The sequence below is a fragment of the Leucopleurus acutus genome, assembly GCF_964270905.1.
Source record: "Leucopleurus acutus genome assembly, chromosome: 1".
Lineage (NCBI taxonomy): Eukaryota > Metazoa > Chordata > Mammalia > Artiodactyla > Delphinidae > Leucopleurus > Leucopleurus acutus.
Genome location: NC_139142.1, coordinates 5,437,430 through 5,456,359, shown reverse-complemented (window position 1 = coordinate 5,456,359; position 18,930 = coordinate 5,437,430). Strand labels below are relative to the sequence as shown.

Here is an 18,930-nt window from a genome sequence, read left to right as displayed (position 1 = left end):
GCCCGACCCTCTGGCATCCTCCGCCCAGCAGCAGTGGCTCCCAGGAGATCGCGCCCCAGGACACTGACTCCTGCCCCTGCCTGAGCCTGGCCCCTCACGCCCAGCAGGGGCCGATGGAACCAGGGCTCAGAGGTCAGGACAACCTGTCACCACCCATCAGCTGCCTAATTAGTGGAGGCAAGATTCCCTACCTCCGTGATGAGACATCACAGAAGCTCCAGAAACACCCATCCCTTCCCAGACCCCGCCCTCCTCGCACCACCCGTGTGCCCACGTCCGTGTCCCTGCCCTGAGCCCCACAGAGACCCTGCCTCCCAGGGACCCTCCAGACACCCCACCCCACTCCGGATTCCAACACGTGTTGAGTTTTACCTAAAAACTGAACCCACGATGAGCATCTGGGGTGCAGATTTCTTGCAACCAGCAGTACCTGGCAAGCCTCTGCTTTTCTGCCTCTCTACCTTCCCAGCTGTATTTTCTTATTTACATTGCCCCCAGCAGGTCCCTAGCGCCCACAGCACCTAGCTGATGGACGGTTCCTGAAGGGGAGCAGGGATCATGGGGGCCGGCTTGAGGCTGCAGCCCCCGAGTACCACCGTCACACCACGGAAGAGCCCCACAGGTGAGAATTTCCCATCAAGCATTTCTGGACAGAGGATGCTCCAAGATACCACCAATCCTCAGGTGCTCATCACCGCATCCTGGCAGCTCTGTTACCTGACTGGCCGCAGCAGGAGTCCCTTCTCTGTGCTGCGCACCCTTCACCAAGGCTTCCGCAGGACCCGACGGTGACCGGGATGGCGCCTGCCACCCCTACCCCAACCCTGCAATGGAGAACAGATATCCAGATCCCCTCCCCAACTCTTCCCCACCTCTGCTCCGGCCAAGGGAGAGGCGCTCATTTATAAGTTGCAGATAATGTCACCCACCATTCATCCAAATGTGTCAGTTACATCCCATTAGACAGTAATTATTTTTTAATTAAAACTAAGAAAACTGGCATGCCTGTGCCGACTTTATGCATCTGTTATGGGTTAAAATAGCTTTTAAAAAATGTTTCGGAGACCGCAGTCTATTGTGGCCATGGCCTCTGCCAAAGAAAACGCAAGCTTGCTTATTTTCTCTGTGGGGCGCGACAGCGCCTGTGTGTGCCGGAACAGAATCGGCTGGCCGTGAAAAGAATTCTAAATAAAACACAAACATGGAATTTGGCAACGCCACAGAAGCAAGCTTAAGACTAATTCCAGCATGCGGACGGCTCTCACATAGTAAGTCTGGCTCCAGCATAAATGAAACCAGGCACTGTAAAATACCAAGCAAGTTGGAGTTTCAACTTAAAGGGACAGAACGCTGGTTCCAGGTAGAAAAGCTTATTAAGCCGGCTCACACTGGCTCCATAAATCCATAGGTTATTAGCTGTTTGCTTTCAGCCAATCCCTCCTTAAAGAGATGCATATTAGGAGAGAGAGAAAGAGAGAAGGAGAAATGAAAACCATCACTTTGCACTTGACTTTTAGTACAGCCGTTCTGGAAATACTGTGTTCATTATCTCAATTAGAGGAGAAAGACTGTCAGACCTCAAGTACACACAAACCCAAAAGGGAGGGGAAGGTGAGGGAGGGCCCGAGGGATGCAAGGTAGGAATGCCCATTGCACTGGAAAGATGAAAACGCCCCCCCCCCAGAAACCAGAAACATCAGGGGGCGGGACTCGGCCACAGGGGGAAAGCCATGTGGATGCCGGAATACCCCCACCCAGGGAAACAGCAATGGTAAGGATTTTGATAATAATTATAGCAACAATAAAAATAGTACAGTAATACCTGCTACTGTGCACCACCTTTCATATACCAGCTGCGGCTGAATGTGGTATAGTATAACAGGGACAGTTCTAAAGTCTAATCAAGGGGTTAAGGGCTCTGAAGTCAGACTTGCCTCAGTTTCCAAATGTGTAAAATGGGGATAACAGTGCCTTCCTCACAGAGCTGGGCTGAGGGATGCTGAGGATGCAGCCCACGGTAAGCATTTAGCAAAGCACCCCTGTCAGAGTCGGGACTTGAACTCAGCCATCCTAAGGCAAAGCTGGCAGCCCCCTGCCACACTCTCCTGGGCAGGGCACCCACGGGACTGGCCAGATTTTCCGGACTGGGAACTGCGGGCGCCCTCTGAGATTGGGGTGGGGCAGGGGCCGCAGTCTCCCCCAGAAGGTACTGAGAAGGCCAGTTCATCCCCAGAGAGAGACTTGCCCTCAAAGGCTTCAGCGGACCTCAGCGCTGAAACATGATCGCACACACCGCAATCCAGGAAGAACTGCAAAGTTCAGGGAAGAAAAATAATCAGAAGTGTCTCCACCATAAACACCCGGCACTGGGCGGAGGTGCAGGTGGGGGAGGGCCCTGTTCTGTGCTGACAGTGCTTCCACACCACCACACACACACACACACACAACGCGCGCACACACACATGCATACATACACACACTCACGTATACACACACACGTATGCATGTACAGACATATAAACACATGCACTCACATATACATACAAAATACACGCACCTGCGTATACATACACACACATGCACAAATACACACATTTATACACACAAATATACACTCAGATATTAACACACAAACACACAGGGCCTCCTGTTACGGGGTCTGTGCCAGGCCCAAGGACCTGGCAGAGGCAATGGGAAAAACCAGGGAGAATATTACATGAGGCGATGTTTTGCTCCAAATGAAAAAGCCATGGAATGTTTTCCCTCAAGTCTTGGTTATTTCTTGCAGGTCCGCTCAGACCCGGCTCATCACAGCCTCGCCCAGAGGGAAGCCCTGACCCTCCTGGTTCCGGAGTTAAACCAGCTTCAATCCTCCCAGCGGACCAGGTGTGGCCACAGTCAGGCCGCTCAGGGACTACCCTCCCAGCAAAGATATGCGCGGCCAAATGGGGGTTCCTGACCCTCTGACCCACCCCCGTCCCCACCCTGCTCCACAGGCTACTGCACCCTGACTTGGTGACATCATACATGTGCATCTTCCTGAAAAGATGCTCGACGTCTTAGAAAATGCAGACTAAAAATACCCCTGGCTTCTCAGAGCCGGTTTACAAAAATAATTATATTTTCTTAAAAAAAAGTAGATTATAGGCAAGTATGTGTCCGGCTATTTTTAGCTTCTATTCAACTCTACTAATTTTTTCTCATAATAATCATTGCAGACTTTTTTTTTTTAAAGCCACCCGCCTCTCTGTTAATAGCTGTGTTCTGACTTGGCACGGGGGATTGGGAGGGAGGGCACACAACCTTCCGTAAACCATGCAGGTCTGAGTGCTGCCCAGAGGTGACAGCATCTGAGAATCACCGAATTCCTGGGGAAAGGAACATGTGGCCATTCCTTCAGAGACCAGCTCCAAGTTCAACCCACCACGCATTTGGGGGACTCCCCGCATGCGCCTGAATCTGTCCCAGACCTCAGGAGTTCACAGAGGGCACCAAACTGGGGTTCCTGGCCTGGAGGGGCTCACAATCCAGGAAGGGGTATGTCGTGGGTTGAATGGCGGCCCCCCGAAATGAAACACCCATAACCAAATCCTTAGAATCTGTGAATATGACCTTATTTGGAAAAAGGGTCATTGCAGACATAATTAAGTTCAGAATCTGAGATGTCGCCCTAGATTACCCGGGTGGGCTCTAAATCCAATGACAGTTGTCCTTTTAATTATCCAGGAGAGAAAACAGACCCCCAAGGAGGAGGCCACGTGACCATGGAGGCAGAGACGGGAAGGATGCGGCCACAAGCCAAGGCATGCCCGGAGCCACCAGAAGCTGGAAGAGGCCAGGGGCAGATTCTCCCCTTCAGAGAGAGCACAGCCCTGCTGACATCTTAGCAAGGTTGGCATGATGACCCCCAAGCAGAGGCAGATAGGAGAGGCTCAGAGAGGGGCAGCACAGGCCCCGGGACACCAGCCAGCCTTAACCTTGCCCCCAGGTGTCCCCACTCTAAATACACTTTCTGCTGAACTGAACCGAAATCAACGCCCTGAGGACACAGCAGGAAGGAAAGTGAAAACTGTCCATTTGCAAAATTTTCTTCCCCTCAACTCTCAAGCTAGTGAAATGTTTAGCCGACAGCCAAAACCCAGCATCTGGGAGATGGGGCCACGGTGGGGAAGCATTTACAAGAGAGACTGATGTTAGAGACCCTGAAAGGAACTGAAGACACTGGCCCGTGACCAGGGCCACGAGCACCAAGCCCGAGTCAGTGGGGGCCGGTTCCACGCCGGACGCTCAGGCCTATTAACCACATAACCTGAGCCAGCTGGTGTCCACATCCCTGACACTCAGATTACCATATGGTCCAGCAATTCCACCCTGGGTATTCACCCAAAGAACTGAAGGCAGGGTCTCCCACTAGTACGCGTACACCCACACTCCCAGCAGCACTATACACAGTAGCCAGAAGGTGGAAATAAGCCGTGTCCATCATAGGATGAATGGATCAACTCTGGTCCAGCCACACAAGGAATATTACTCAACCTTCAAAAGGAAGGTGTAACCTCTATGGGAAAAGAATCTGAAAAAGAATGAATATATGTATATGTATAACTGCATCACTTAGCTGTATACCTGAAACTAACACAACATTGTAAATCAGCTCTACTCCAACAAGAAGTAACAATTGTATTTAAAGAAAGAAATAAATAAAAAGGAAGGTGATTCTGACACACGCTGTAACCTTGAGGACCTAATACTGAGTGACACCAGCCAGACACCAAAAAGACCGTGATTCCACTCACAGGAGAGCCCCAGAGTGGTCAGACTCATAGAGACAGGAAGTGGAGTGATGGCTGTGGGCTGGAGTTGTGGGGGGGCGGGGATGAGTGTTTAATGGGGACAGAGCTTCCATTTGGGGTGACAAAAAAGTGCTGGCGATGGATGGTGGTGATGGTAGCAGAACAATGTGACTGTACTTAATGTGACTTGACTAAAAAGGGTTAAGATGGTACATTTCATGTTTTGCATAGTTTACCATGATAAAAAATAAAAAAATTCCAGCACACATAGGCTCAAACCGTTGCGAGAGGGCTTCCCTGGTGGCGCAGTGGTTGAGAGTCCGCCTGCCGATGCAGGGGACGCGGGTTCGTGCCCCGGTCCGGGAAGATCCCACATGCTGTGGAGTGGCTGGGCCCGTGAGCCATGGCCGCTGAGCCTGTGCGTCGGGAGCCTGTGCTCCGCAACGGGAGAGGCCACAACAGTGAGAGGCCCGCGTACCGCAACAAAAAAAAAAACATTGCGAGAAAGAATCGGTGCAGATGATCGTATGCAGCCCCTGCACACAGTGGGCCCTCAAGCAGTGGTTCCCTTCACTCGTAAAGCAAGACTAAAACAAGGCGCCGGTTAATAAAGCACAAGGAAACTCAAGACGAGGGCGCCTGCGTCAGCGCTGCTCACACACAGCTCCAAGGGCGACTCAGGCACCCGGGGGCCTGGTCCCACCAGCCACTCCTCACCTCTTACGAACAAAGGCAATCATTAAAAATGTCTGGACTTATGGAAAGACTCCAACTGCCCCTGCCTCCGCAGGTGGTGACTCCGTTTTTGCATTAATCTCCCTGGAGAAGTCCCGAGACCTCTGATCCCTTCCGCTGAAATCATAAAACACAGGCATTCTTATCACCCCGAGCTGCTCTGTGATTCATAACTTGCTCCTCTCCCTCACACCTGCCAGGTACAAGGCCAGCAGGTGGGCAGTCTGGGAGCCAGAAAGCAAGAAAAGGAGCAGGCTGTGGTTCCCAGACCCAAGGAGACCCGGGTTCAAATCCCACCTCTGCCGTCTACCAGCTGTGCAACTTCGGGCAAGTCGCATCACCTCTCTGGTCACAGTCTCGTCACCTGTGAACTACAGAATAGGTTGCCTTCCTAAGGGAGAAGCTTACATGTGTGGGAAGGCCCCTGCAGAGAGCCTGATGCACAGTGGGGACACAAAAATGATGACCAGGCCATGACCCGGTGGCCCCCTGCTGCGTGTAAGGACGCTGATGGGAGAGGAAATCACGGTGGATGCATCACCCACCCTGACCACACACCCCCACCCCGGGCTCTCGGTTATTATTAAATAACACCCAAGGAGGGGGTGGGAGTGACGGGCAGGCTATGATTCCCCGCAGGTGTAACGCCGGGCAGCTCCGAGCAGCTAAACCCCACACAGAGGGACCCTTGCCCGCCAAGGGTGTCTTCCCATCGCTTTTTGGATTAAATTGGCCAGCCTTGATTATGTTTGGATCAACTTTATTTCATGGTTTAGATTATTTGGGTTTGATCGTGAAATGTGTACAGTACACAGCCCCTCTGCCCTGACCGGCCCTGGGGTTTGAAAAGTCAAGTACATCTTGTTCCTCCCACCAAAAAAGCAACAAAGAACACCTCCAGCTGTAAGGACGATGAAAAGTTGGTTTCTCCTGAAGGAGGAGAAATCGCTTCTAGGGAACTGTGTATGAAAATGAGACGGGAACAGCATGCCCTGTATTTCTTCGGCTTGCTCTCACAAGCATGAACACACCTTTTCTGGGTCTTCGTCATCCACCAGCACCTAGAGGGCTCGGCCAGCCCAAGCACTGGGAAGACCAAAATAGGGATATAAGTCAACCTGGTGTGTGAAGGAATCTGAGGTTGATTTAATGATAAAAGCTTTTCCCATGTTCCAGGCCTCTTCATCAATGTCAAAACTTCCCTCTGGTGGTCTGAGGGTCCAGAAACACTCTGTGTCCCCGCAAGTCACTAACAACTCAGACCGCTTAGGGGCCAGCCGGGGCTACAGAAGGCTCACTGGGTCAGCAGGACCCCTCCTGGCAGGTACCCACACCCACATCTGTCACTGACCCACGCCTTGGAAGAAGCCTGTCCCCTCCGCCAGCCTCACCTTCTCCATCAGGAAAATCCCAGTGGTCCTCGGGGGCCCTCCCAGCTCCCACAAGCCCAGGTGTTTAACTTCCTTTAAGCAGAGAAAGGCATCATGGAGTGTGTACCTCGCACTCTGTGCTCCCCCACTGCCGTGAGCTCCTCTAGGGCAGAGACCCCAGGGAGCTCATTCCTGGATCCCTGGAGTTCAGCCCAGATCAGGCACCAGCATGATCGGTGAAGGAAGGAAGACGCAGGGGACTCTCCCAGGATCGTGTCCGAATGTGGTCTGGTCTCTCACGGGTGAGCTGCTTTTCTGTTGCCCACGTCTGAGCCACCAAGCAGCCCAACGTGAAGCCGGAAGGGAGAGCCGAGAACACGACTTCACAGCTGGCCAGACCTGAGTTCCGATCTCAGTTCTGCTGTTTGTGTGCTGTGTGACCCCCGGGGCATTGCTTGGCCTCTCTGAGCTCCAGTATCCTCATGAGCAAAAGGATGGAGCTGCCTTTCCTTACAGGTGTTATGACGACGGGTGACTGAGTGAGGTATGCAAAGTGCCCAGGACAGTGCTGGGAACTAGCAGGCCCTTTAGACACGGCGGCAAGTCTTAGGAGCAGCGATGGCGGTGGGCCGTCCTCCTCTTTCATTCATGCTAAGAACACCTCCCAGGCAGGACTTTCAAACGGATGGCAACCAAGTCATCATCGAGGTACGGGGTACCCAGGCTTTTCGACAGCCCAGCCTTCTCCTTCCTGCCCCCCCCCACTTCCCTTTGCCTCTGCTTCCCCACGTGCTGGTGATCAGCAGTGGCCACCCCAGAGGGGAAGCCCATCAGGGGACCCTCCAAGGCAGGGATCAAGAGTGGATACTTCTAGTGTCCCCATTTCCCAGATGGGGAAACTGAGGCTTGGAGAAAGAAAGCAGCTGGCCCAGGGTCACATATTGACACCTGTGCACCTTGAGAACAAGGACTAAGCACGGTCCCATCTCTGGAGCTTCCCACAATGCCTGCAGCTCTTCCGCCAATATGTGTCTACTATGGCATTTAAGTTCAAGCATAAATCCAAGCCACAGAAGAGACGCCCAAGAAGAGATGGAGCTGCCAGCGATCAAAGCACAACCACAGAATGTCTCAAACCTGGGATGCACAGAGGCAGGTCCCCACTGCAGATGGCAAAACTGGGGGCCCGAGAGGCTAGGTACAGGGCTCCCCAAAGCAAAATTTCTCTCCGTTGCCAAATCTAACTGCACGTTTCACATGGCTTCAGCTAGACGATGAATTTCCTTCTCCAGTTTTCAATATGAACTCAAGAGGGGCAGTATAGCCTAGTGGGCAGAGCCCAGGGGACTCGGTCCAAGCCGGCTCTGCCCCACACACCTTGTGGTCTCTTCCCCACTCTCTGCCTCGGTGTCCCCATCTAGACAATGAAGGGGTTGGGTGAGATGATCTCTCGGGACCCCTGATCCTAGATCGTTTAAAATTAACTCAAGCCGTCAGGTCACCAGAGGTGGACCCATTTCTGGACCATCCCATCCAAGCAGAGGGCGCACAGCCTCCTCTGCCCCTTTCGGATTCCCTTTCAAGCTGCAGAACGTGGCCGCCTCGCTCTGAGATCTCTGATGTCGGTGGCCAGTGCTGCTTCTTCACATCCACTAACTGCTTTAAAGCGCTGCACCCGGCGCTGCATTAAAAATTAATTACACATGCTATTTTATTGCCAGTGCATAATGTAATGAGCACCAGCTGTGCTAAACAGCCAAACTCCTTTTTAAGACAGCTATAAAAAAAAAGAAAGAAAGAAAGAAACTGCACTTCCAAAGGCCTCTCCTGTCAGAGCAGAAAAACAGCAACATCTTGTGCGGATTTGAACAGAACTCTTTGATTTAGCTCTGCCTTCAGAACGTCTGAAGGGCCGGCTTGCAGAGGGAAACGGAATCTGGTGAGGCTGCACCGGTCTCCACTCCGGGATGTTGCTGGGACCCCCCTTTTATCTAAGGACAGTCATGCGGGTAGGTGCCCCTGCCCCCCACTAGGCAGCATCGCACTCCTTCTGGCCCCCAATCCCCGTCTGGCGCCCGGTGGTGCTGGAGGAGATGTGAGTCTGCAGCTCTGGCGGACAGGGGACTTTTCTGGAGTCCACCCAAGCCCTGCCACCCTCCGTCCCGGGAGCCTTGCAGCTCTCCATGGCCTCTCCCAGCACTTCCTCCGATTACTGAAGGGGGTGCCTGGGTTCTAAAGGCAGGTGGTCAAGGGCAGCCTCTGCAGCAGCGTGATTCCAAGAAGGCAGCAGACACCAGAGCAGACTCCAGGAACCACTGATAAGCTGGACCCACAGCCCCTTGCACGATGTAGACACCGGCGCAGGGCGTACAGACGACTCTTTAAATTTTTAATAATTCCCCTGAAAGCTCTTCCTCCACAGCGATCCAACCACCATGGCCCCTGGGACCTGGTGAGCCCAGAAACACCCCACAAGGAATGGGACTTTGCAGAATCAGAAGAAAGGCAAGGGAGTGTCTGGAACCTTCCCCGAAAGAGTGCTTCTGTCCACCCACACTCACCCACACTCACTTCTCTTCTTCACCCCATACTCACCCCTCCCTCCAAGGTCTCCATGGAGGCCCCCACGCCCCATCGGAGCGCCTCTGCACCCCCTGCCCCAGACTGGAGGCATATGCACCAGCAGGGGCCTGGAGAGCGTTGCCATCTTGGGCCACATCGCCCTGCGGCTGCCCACTGATCCTCCAGTGTCAATCAAACCCAGACCGAAATGAAACTACGGCCTGCTTCTTGTTCTGGTATGAAATGTGCAAAGCACAGACCATATCATTAACATAAAACTTCCAGAAATAAGACCACTTTCCAGACAGACTGTATTAATTGCATCAAGCTTCCACAGCTAGGGTGGTCTAAGCTATGGCATCCCATTGGAAGGATTCGGTTATAAAAACCAACGCAAAATGAACACTGGGATATAACTGAAAGAGGAGAAAACGACAGATTCTACTGTGAAATCCTACTATGTACTTACAGGTATTCTTTTATCTTTATTGTCCCTTTAACCCATGCCAAGACACCCCAGACTAGTTAAATAACACAGCAAGCACAATTTCAGTAGAAAAGTAAATTGAATTTAACTTTACAAGATTGCCCTGTGATTTCAGCATATCCTAATGACTGCAACTGACTCCTTCTATTAAATCCAAACACTTCACTTCCCCGAGCCAGGATCCCGTGCGTTCTTGCTGAAGACCTTGAACTTCACCAAGCGCATGTATTAATCATCATGGCTGATGACCATTTGCGGCTTTTAAATATGCAATGAAGTTTCTCAGTTCCTTTTCCACTTCCCAATGCTGGTACATGATCTGAGCCAGCCAAGAGGCTAAATGCCTTTAAGAATGGAAACTAGGGATCCAGCTTGATTCCAAACAGAGCCGAGCAGGTAATGATATAATGATGTGAAATCCATCCTGCTCAGGCATGAGTCAGAATGTCTGGAGGGCTCACTCAGCAAGACGCATTGTTCTCAGCACCTGGCGTGTATGACCTCAGCCAGTCCTCAGAACAAGTCTTCAGTGACCCCCATTTTACAGGTGGGGAAACTGAGGCAGAGGGTGGAAATGACTTGTCCAAGGTCACAGAGCCATACAGGACGGAGCAGCCTTCACCCTGCAGTCTGATACTCTGATGACTGCCTCCCAATGGTAGAAACCTCAGAATAGGGAAGGGTTCAGGGGTCCAAAGCCCAGTGGTTCTCTGAACACCCCACCCCTGCCTTGGGAACCCCCGCCAAGTCCCATACCCAGGCATCCCTAGCATCTCAGTAATTGACACTGATCAATATGTTCTCAATATGAGGAGCCTCGTTTTTTTGTTTGTTTTGTTTTGTTTTGTTTTGTTTTTTTGCGGTACGCGGGCCTCTCACTGCTGTGGTCTCCCCCATGGCAGAGCACAGGCTCCGGACGTGCAGGCTCAGCGACCATGGCTCACGGGCCGAGCCGCTCCACGGCATGTGGGATCTTCCCGGACCAGGGCACGAACCCGCGTCCCCTGCATCGGCAGGCGGACTCTCAACCGCTGCACCACCAGGGAAGCCCAACGAGCCTCGTTTTTAAATGCTACATATGTACCACACACACGTGTGTACGTGTGTGTGTGTATACATATATATATTTACACAAGGGGAAACTGAGGCCCAGAGAGGGGAAATGACTTATTCAAGGTCACTGGCCAGGTGGAGCAAAGGCCAAGACCACAGCCTTAGACTTTTGATTCCCCGGGCACCTTGGAGAAGTTCCTACGTGGAATTTCTCAGGGTAGAAATTTCAGTTTCCAGGAACACCGCAACTCAACAGAGTCAAAAAGCAAAGGGGGCTCCCCTGGTGGCGCAGTGGTTGAGAGTCCGCCTGCCGATGCAGGGGACGCGGGTTCGTGCCCCGGTCCGGGAGGATCCCACATGCCGCGGAGCGGCTGGGCCCGTGAGCCATGGCCGCTGAGCCTGCGCGTCTGGAGCCTGCGCTCCGCAACGGGAGAGGCCACGGCAGTGAGAGCCCCGCATACCGCAAAAAAAAAAAAAAAAAAAAAAAGCAAAAGGGACCCCTCCTTCCCACTGTGACCAGCAGAAGGAGATCTGGGGTTGGGGTCCTGGGAGGCGGGGCTGTTTGGGATGCCGCCAGCCGGAAAGGTACACAAACACACATACCTGTGTGGTTTTCTCCCCCATAATATCACATCCTTCTATAAATAACCTCAAATGCATTCACGGGCATGCAATTAACCTGTGTGAAACACAGTTACATCAGGGTTTTCCATATTAATTTGAAGAGATAGGTTCAGTGCATCCTGATCTGAAAAGGGACAGAACAAAGTAAGGACGGCGGCCCCTTTCCATCTTTACAGAGGACCGCTTCTTCCTAACGGGTTACTGGGAATTTAATGGCTCCATTCAAACTACTAATTAAACAGGCACTAAAAACACTTTAGCAAGCAGCCCAGTGCCAGGGACAGAAGCCACAAAGGGACCAAAACCACTGGAATAGGATATTTTCAGGTACTGAAACTGATCTGAATATACGATGGCACAACCTGGTGCAGGCTAATTACCGCAGACCCATCGATGAGAGATCAGTGCCCGGCGATCAGGGTAGAGCGTCGGAAGCTGAGGGTCGGCCCCTTAGCAGGTCAGGAGGAGAGGTCCCAGGGACCCCAGGAACAGACACAGCCCCACCTCACTCCCCTCCCCAGCACTGCCAGCAAGCATAGGGGCTGTTTGCAGGCTCTGAGCCCTCACGGCATCAAATTCTAAAATCGAAGAAGGCTCTAAGCCAGGTGAGCCAACGCCAAAGGTGAAGCAGGTGCAGGATGAGTGACCCAGGATCAAACCCCACCTCTGCCCTTCCATCCCCTCCCTACAGGTCCCCATTCCCACTCCACCACCCGGCCCACCAGACTGCAAGCTGCAGGAGGGCCGGGACCTGCCATGATGGACCGCACTGTGGTCTGCACAAGAATGAATGAATGGGGGGGTTCCCCAGCGGTCCAGTGGTTAGGACTCCGCACTTCCAGTGCTGGGGGCCAAGGTTCGATCCCTGGTCGGGAAACTAAGATCCCACAAGATGCGCAGTGTGGCAAAAAAAAAAAAGAATGAACGAATGAATAAGTGAACAAATGAAGGTGAGCCTCATTTTCTCAACTGTAAAGTGGGGACAGTAAACCCACCTCCTAAGGTGGCTGTGAGCATTAAATTCAAGAACGCACACAAAATGCCTAGCACAAGGCAGCACACAGTAGGCCCTCAATTCACGGTCCCTACAAGGAAGCGGGTGGCACTGTGGCTGAGAGAGTGACTGGGTGAGAACGTCCCCAGGATGTAGGCAGAGGCATGGGGCTCAGCGGGAAGAGGGGTGGCCTTGTCGGGAGGCACCCTGACCACAAATCCCAGTTCTGCAACCTGGGCCCAGCCCCTCACCCTCCCCAAGCCTCTGTTTCCCCATCTGTAAAACAGGGGTGTAACAGCTCCTGCTCGGCACCACAGCTTCTAAGCAGAGCCAGAAGTTAAGCAAAGTGGAAAGTTAAGCGAAGCCCCAGGCACTCCACTGCCAGGGAGAGCGTGTTCCCGCACCACAGAACTTAACCAAGTCCAGTCATGAACGCTCAGGCTGATCTTCGACAGTACGGCCCCCCGAGTGGTTGCAGGGCTGCAGCACTGATTACAGGAAGCCATTAGAGCAGGGCAGCCACCCAGACGGAGTAGGCATCCCACACTCAGCAAGCAGGGATCACAGCACAGACCTGCGGAGCTGGGACCGGAGCCCCAATCACCGTGGGCACCCAGGCAGCCCGGGGCAGGGAGCCGGCTTCTCTGTAAGCTGTGCGGACTCCTTCCCAGGTGATTCAGTCTTTGCTTTGTGCGTTCAAGACACAAGCCCAGTACCTATGATGTCACGATCTGTCACAGCAAGGGGTGCTGAAGGCTGCAGGCCACCCCACCAGCAGGAAGGCCCGGGGAGCTCTTGACCCTGGAGCTGGGCCACCTGTGGCCCTCTGCAGAGCTGTGGCTCTAACAGGGACCATCCCTTGGGACAGCTTCAATTAAAAGCAAAACCTGCCCAATAAACAGTTTTCCTTTTACCACTCGAGTCAAGAGAAAGCCTGCAACATGCCCGGTGAGAAAGCAGGGACACAAAGAATCTGCCCCGGCTCGGCACCCACCCTCTCCTCCCCCGGCCCCTGCAGGACATTCCCCACCACCGGTGTCTGTGTCAGCATCCCGGCTCCCGTGGCCTCAGTGCTTTTTGCATCAGGCTCCGCAAAGATACTGGGCAGGAGAGGCTGGAATGAGAGGTCCCTGCCTGCAAATTCCAGGGACCCCAGGCCAGGGCAGGAGTTTGGGTTTTGCTTGGGGAGGGAGAAGGGATGTAACAGAGAGCAGGTCGGGTCGCCACACTGCGCTGTCTGCCCATCTGTATAAGGGGCAGCCACGCCGACCCGGAGCTGGGCGCTCAGCCCCGCCCCCTACCCCTACCCCCACCCCCGACACACCCCACAATGTTTCACTCCCTCCCAGAGCCGAAGCTAACAGGCTCCTTCAGAGAAAACTTTTTTCTAAAAGTTAATGGGCAACACATTCTCGCAAAGAGAAACTCAGCATTTTGGACGGCTCCAGGGATGTACACAGACAACCAAAGAATCTTCTCCTAGCCATGAGCTGGGGGTGAGGGTACTGGTTGGGGTTGGGGAGGGGGGGCGGCAGTGGCGAGGGCAGAAGAAAACCTCAGATGTTAAGCGTTATCCAATTAAACTTTAGCTAAACAGCCCAAAGAGACGAAATTTGGGGGCTGGGGGAAGGCGTTCTGGGAGTGAGACCTCAGGATGGGTGGAGGCACGGGGGTATCTCCTGACCAGTGGGGACCAGGGCACCCGGGTACAGCTCTGCCGACATCCTTCGCCATTTCCCCGGCACCTCCCCAAAAGTGCCTTCTGGGGTGCCAGTTGCACATCTCCCCTGGGTCCCCACCTTGCCCCAGCCCACCTGGGAGAGGCAGCCGCCAGCCCTGCCCAGGGCACCCCCGCCATCCCCGGGAGCCCGCCCCCACCGCGGCCGTCGGTTACCTGACAACTGACACTGGCATCCAAAGGGAGCCTCCGTCTGACCCTCACCCTGAGTCCCGTCACCCGAGACAGGGCGCGCGCTGCAGCACGGCAGGGGGAAGCAGGGCGGTAGAGCGCCCAGGGCACGAAGAGGTGAAGTAATCACAGATGTGTGAGGGTGGGAGGAGGAAGCAGCTATGGGGGCCATCGCTGGCAGCTGGGCAGGCCTGCACGGCCCTGGAGAGAAAACAATAGAAAAGGCTGGTCAGTCGGACCCTGGACTGGGCAAGGGCTTCAGGGTGTGGAACGGGGCCCGGGGCAGAGGGCTGCAGGCTGCCCTTCCAGGGTGGGAGGCTCAGGGTGCCAGCCCCTGTGGGGGGCTTGGCGGGGGTGGAGAAGGGGGATGCAGCTGGGACTCGGGTGGGGGCAGGGGGCAGGGAAGCGGGAGGGGCCTGAGGGGCTCCTACGTCCTCAGCTGCCAGGCTGGGCTGTCTTGGGACCAGACTTCCATCCCAGGGAGGCCTAATGCCGGGGCCGGGACAGATAGGAGCTGTTGGGGGCCCCTGATCCCAGGAAGGTCTCCCCAGGTAGGGACTTCTGGAGTGTTCTGGAGCAGATCCATTTGGGGATCTGTTTCCCCAAATCTGGGCCACCCCCCTCTGGAGTAAGTTCCAGGCCACCACTGTTCGCTCCAGCAGGATGGGCTGCTGGTGCAGGCCTCGGACACCTCCAGGCCACCTCCCAGCGCCTGGGCACTGGCTGAGCCTCCAGCCTGGAGGACTGCCAGCCGGTGCCCCCTCCGGCCCACAGTCCCCAGCAACCGACACCTACACGCAGCACCCAAGCCCCGAGGCCTGTGGGACGGCTCTGAACCTCCTCCCCGAGAAAGCACCGGCACCGCCCAGCACCCCTCTTCACACCTCCCCGGGTCTGACAGCCGCAGCGCAGGGCCAGGGGCCTGCCTGTCTCCAGCAGCCCTACGGCTCGCCCGGGCTCCCCGGCGAGGCCTGCGTTTCATTTGGCCGTTTATCTTCAATGGCTAAGAGACCACCAGGGCACAACATTTGTGTGGAGCCCTTGCCAAAACCACAAGTGAAGAAGCCCAAATTCCCTGGGTAAATAATTGAGCGGAGAAGCATCAGACAAAAGGAAAACATCAAGAAGATGACGGGCAGCTGGGCCCCGGGCCGGCCCTGCCAGGGGTGCCACCCCGCACCCCCAGGCTGTCAGTGCCCCGCACAGGTCTACAGGGGCGGGGATCTGCCCACTCTACGGCCCCCGTGAGGGAGTACCCCGTCCGGAAGAGCCACAGGGCCCTGCAAGCCCACCGTGAGCCAGCAGCCTATCAATCTTGATCGTGAGTGAGCTTCCCGGCATGCCCTTGGGGGCAGGGCTCAGCAGACCCACTGCACAGACCAGGAAGCTGAGGACATGACTGCAGAAAACTGCAGACAGCAGCAGACAGCCCCACCAAAACCCCGGCTGGCTGCCTGGCTCCAGAAGCAGGGCTCTTTCTCTGTGCCCCCTGTCTCTCCAAAACAGGTATTATCCAGGACCGGGGGCATTAGAGCATTTGAGGACCACTTGCACATGTCCTGCCAAGAGGCCAACGCTAACACCACCACCAGCACCTGGCCCCTCTGGGCCAATGAAGACCTTGTGCTAGGCTAGGCTCAGGGCCCAGGCCATTTCTGAGCCCATGACACAGCCCTGGAAGGTGTGGCCAAGACCTCATGCGCTGTTCCAGTGACAGACACTGAGAGCAAGGCCGAGTCCCAGATCTGGTGCAGGCCCTCGAGAAACGTCAGCACCTGAGACCAACGTCGGCCACCTCCTCCCGGAAGCCTGCCCTGGCTGGTCCTTGCCTGAAACTCCCCAGCAGTGGACATAGCATGTCCGTCCTTGTCAACCACGTCAGCCCCACTTCACACCATGGAAAGCTCCGGGTCATCGTAACTGTGACAGCGGCTCTGTGGTGGGTCCCTACCACAAGGAGCTGGGCTCACTTCACCTCAAACACCCCACTCGGCAGGGAAGACCACCCCCCTTCCACAGGGCGGAAACTGAGGCTCGGGGAGGTCTGGACTCGAACCCAGTGTGTCTCCAAAGCCTCGATGTGCCCTGCCTCCGCCTGGGGCTGCAGCTGGGGTGGAGTAACCAGGGAACCCCAGAATCTTGAGAGGAAGGGTGGGAGGGAGCCTGAGGGTCCTTGGGCTGAGTCGGGCTGCTGGAGGTTACAAAAAACAACTCCGGGCCCCCAGGTTCTGGGTGAGGCCACAGCACAGCCACCACCGTTTACCATGGCTGAGAAAACCAGCAGGATGCCCAGGTAACTGCTGTCCCAGGCCGGAAGGGTGCAGAACCTGTGTGTCCATGCTTGGGAGGAAGGACCAAAGGGCGTGTCTGGCCGCACCCCTCTCCTTCTGGAAAGGTCGGGCTGAGTTAGGGCCAGAGTCTGTAAAGGCAAAACGTCATCCTCCAACTCAGGTAGGGCTGGGGGGCTGGGCCGCCCCCTGGAGGGGCTTCTGAGTGGCCTCATTAGACTTCTGGCCTCCATGAAGCCCACCTGCTCCAGGGACTGGCTCAGTGGACGCAGGGGAGAGGGAAGCAAGGGTCAGGGGCTTCCAATCCTAAGCTGCCCACAGAGGACCCTCAGGGTGCTCTCAGAGGGACCCTCTGCCCTGGGGGAGGTCCCCTCATGCCAGCCGGAGCAGCTTAAACCGGAATCCTGCCCCAAAGGTGGAACTCCAAAAACACTCTTCTGAAGCTGCAAAAGCCCAAGGTGATGCCAAGAGCCACCTATTGTATGATGAGAGGAAGTGTCCAGAAGAGCAAATCCACGGAGACGGAGACAGAAAGCAGAGGAGTGGCCGCCAAGGGCTGGGGAGGGGGGCCGGGGGAGTAAGGGCTAAAGGGTGGAGGATTTCTTTGGGGGGATGATGGAAATGCTCTGGTGTCAGTGTACAGCTGCACAACATGGTGAACATACTCAAAACCACTGACTGCACACCTTAAACTGGTGACTTTTACATGATGTGACTCTTATCTCAACTTTTTTTAAAGCCCAACGTGAAGACTGTCTCTGGCTGCAGCACCTGTCCCAGGCCACCTCCCAGCCCTGGGGGTGGCTGCCTTGAGAAGCGCAGCCAGGGAATCCAGAACGCACTTGACGGAGGACTTGAGACCCTGTGATGAGACTGTGCACCTAACCACAGGCGGAAGAAGCCCAGAGCACAGAGGCTACGCTGCCTCGGAGAGAGGCCCACGTCCGTCTCCTCCTCTGCCATCTCCTGGCCGCATGACCCGGTTTGAGTCACTGTCTCAGAGCCTCGCCTTTAAAGGAAGGTCAAGACACGCCTGGCCATCTAGTAAACACCCAATAACCGTCACTATCCTTCATTTATTTTCCATTCCGGAACTTTCTCTAACTCCCTATGGGTCCTCCCCACAGCATGGCAGCAAAGGCCACACCACCCGTCCCCACAAAGCCCTGAAAGGCACTCCTTTAAAAAGGTACTTTCTTCTGAGGTCTAGGCCGGCTCCCCTCTGGAGCTGGAACAGACACACGTGTACCGAGGTATGTGGCAGAGGGACGCCAAGACGCCACCTCAGCTTTACGTGGGATCCAGGTGGCTTAAAGATAAAATCCCGGCTGGCACGATTCCTTATCATGGAAGTTCACTTTGGTTAAAGGAAAAAGAAATAAACAATGGCTACACATGTCATCTCATTTAAGCCCAGCAGCCTTCCTATCAGAGAGCTATTAGGACCCTCCTCTCACAGACAAGGAAACTGAGGCTGGGTGTCCAACACCACAAGGCTCAGAGGGCTGAGACTCTAGCTCTATGCAATCCATACAGAAAGGTACAAAATGACCAAAATTAAGACCCCTAAGATATTTCCTAAGCTCCAAATCCGGGTGATTTGGAATGCCTCCATTCTGCGGGAGTCTGTAACCACCCATCTCCCTTCTAGAGGGGCCCTGCAGATGGTCCTGCCTCACTCTGCACACATGCGCACTACCCAGCAAACACGCCCACACCGACTGATGCAGACACAAAAAACTCCCTGGAAAAGCCCCAGCCTGGTTTCGAGGGGAAAGCGAGCCTTTCCCAACGCTGCATCCTCGGTGTCCCCTCCCACATGGGAGGGTTACAGATTCCTAGCTAGCAAGAGGAGTTCTAGAATACACTGTGTAGGAGATGTATATTTTTCTCCCTACTGATGCCTTTCAATGGATACATTTTATAAGCCAAGAACTCCTACTGATGGTGCAAAAATGAGTCATAGATCAAGGAGGGAGACAGACAGGGAGCCAGGGAGCGAGTGCATGTGAGTGAGGGCCACTGGCAAGGAAACCTGACAGTCCCCGCGCCCCCTCCCCCCATGCCAAGACATTAATTCTCACAAGTCGGAGAAAATTACTATGCATGAATGCA

At 54.7% G+C, this 18,930-nt stretch overlaps 1 protein-coding gene across 5 annotated transcripts in view; it reads right to left on the bottom strand.

Annotated features, from left to right (window-relative positions):
• BCL11B (BCL11 transcription factor B) overlaps positions 1–18,930 on the bottom strand; it is a gene marked incomplete at its 3' end in the record, with an annotated part of 91,917 nt that overhangs the window by 36,548 nt on the left and 36,439 nt on the right. For 2 of the 5 annotated variants that reach the window (XM_082849228.1, XM_082849229.1), the window contains exon 3: positions 14,513–14,728. The exons of the other annotated variants lie outside the window; for them this stretch is intronic. In XM_082849228.1, the coding sequence (XP_082705354.1) occupies positions 14,513–14,728 (216 nt within the window). The remainder of the gene's footprint in view (positions 1–14,512; positions 14,729–18,930) is intronic. 5 annotated transcript variants of the gene reach the window in all.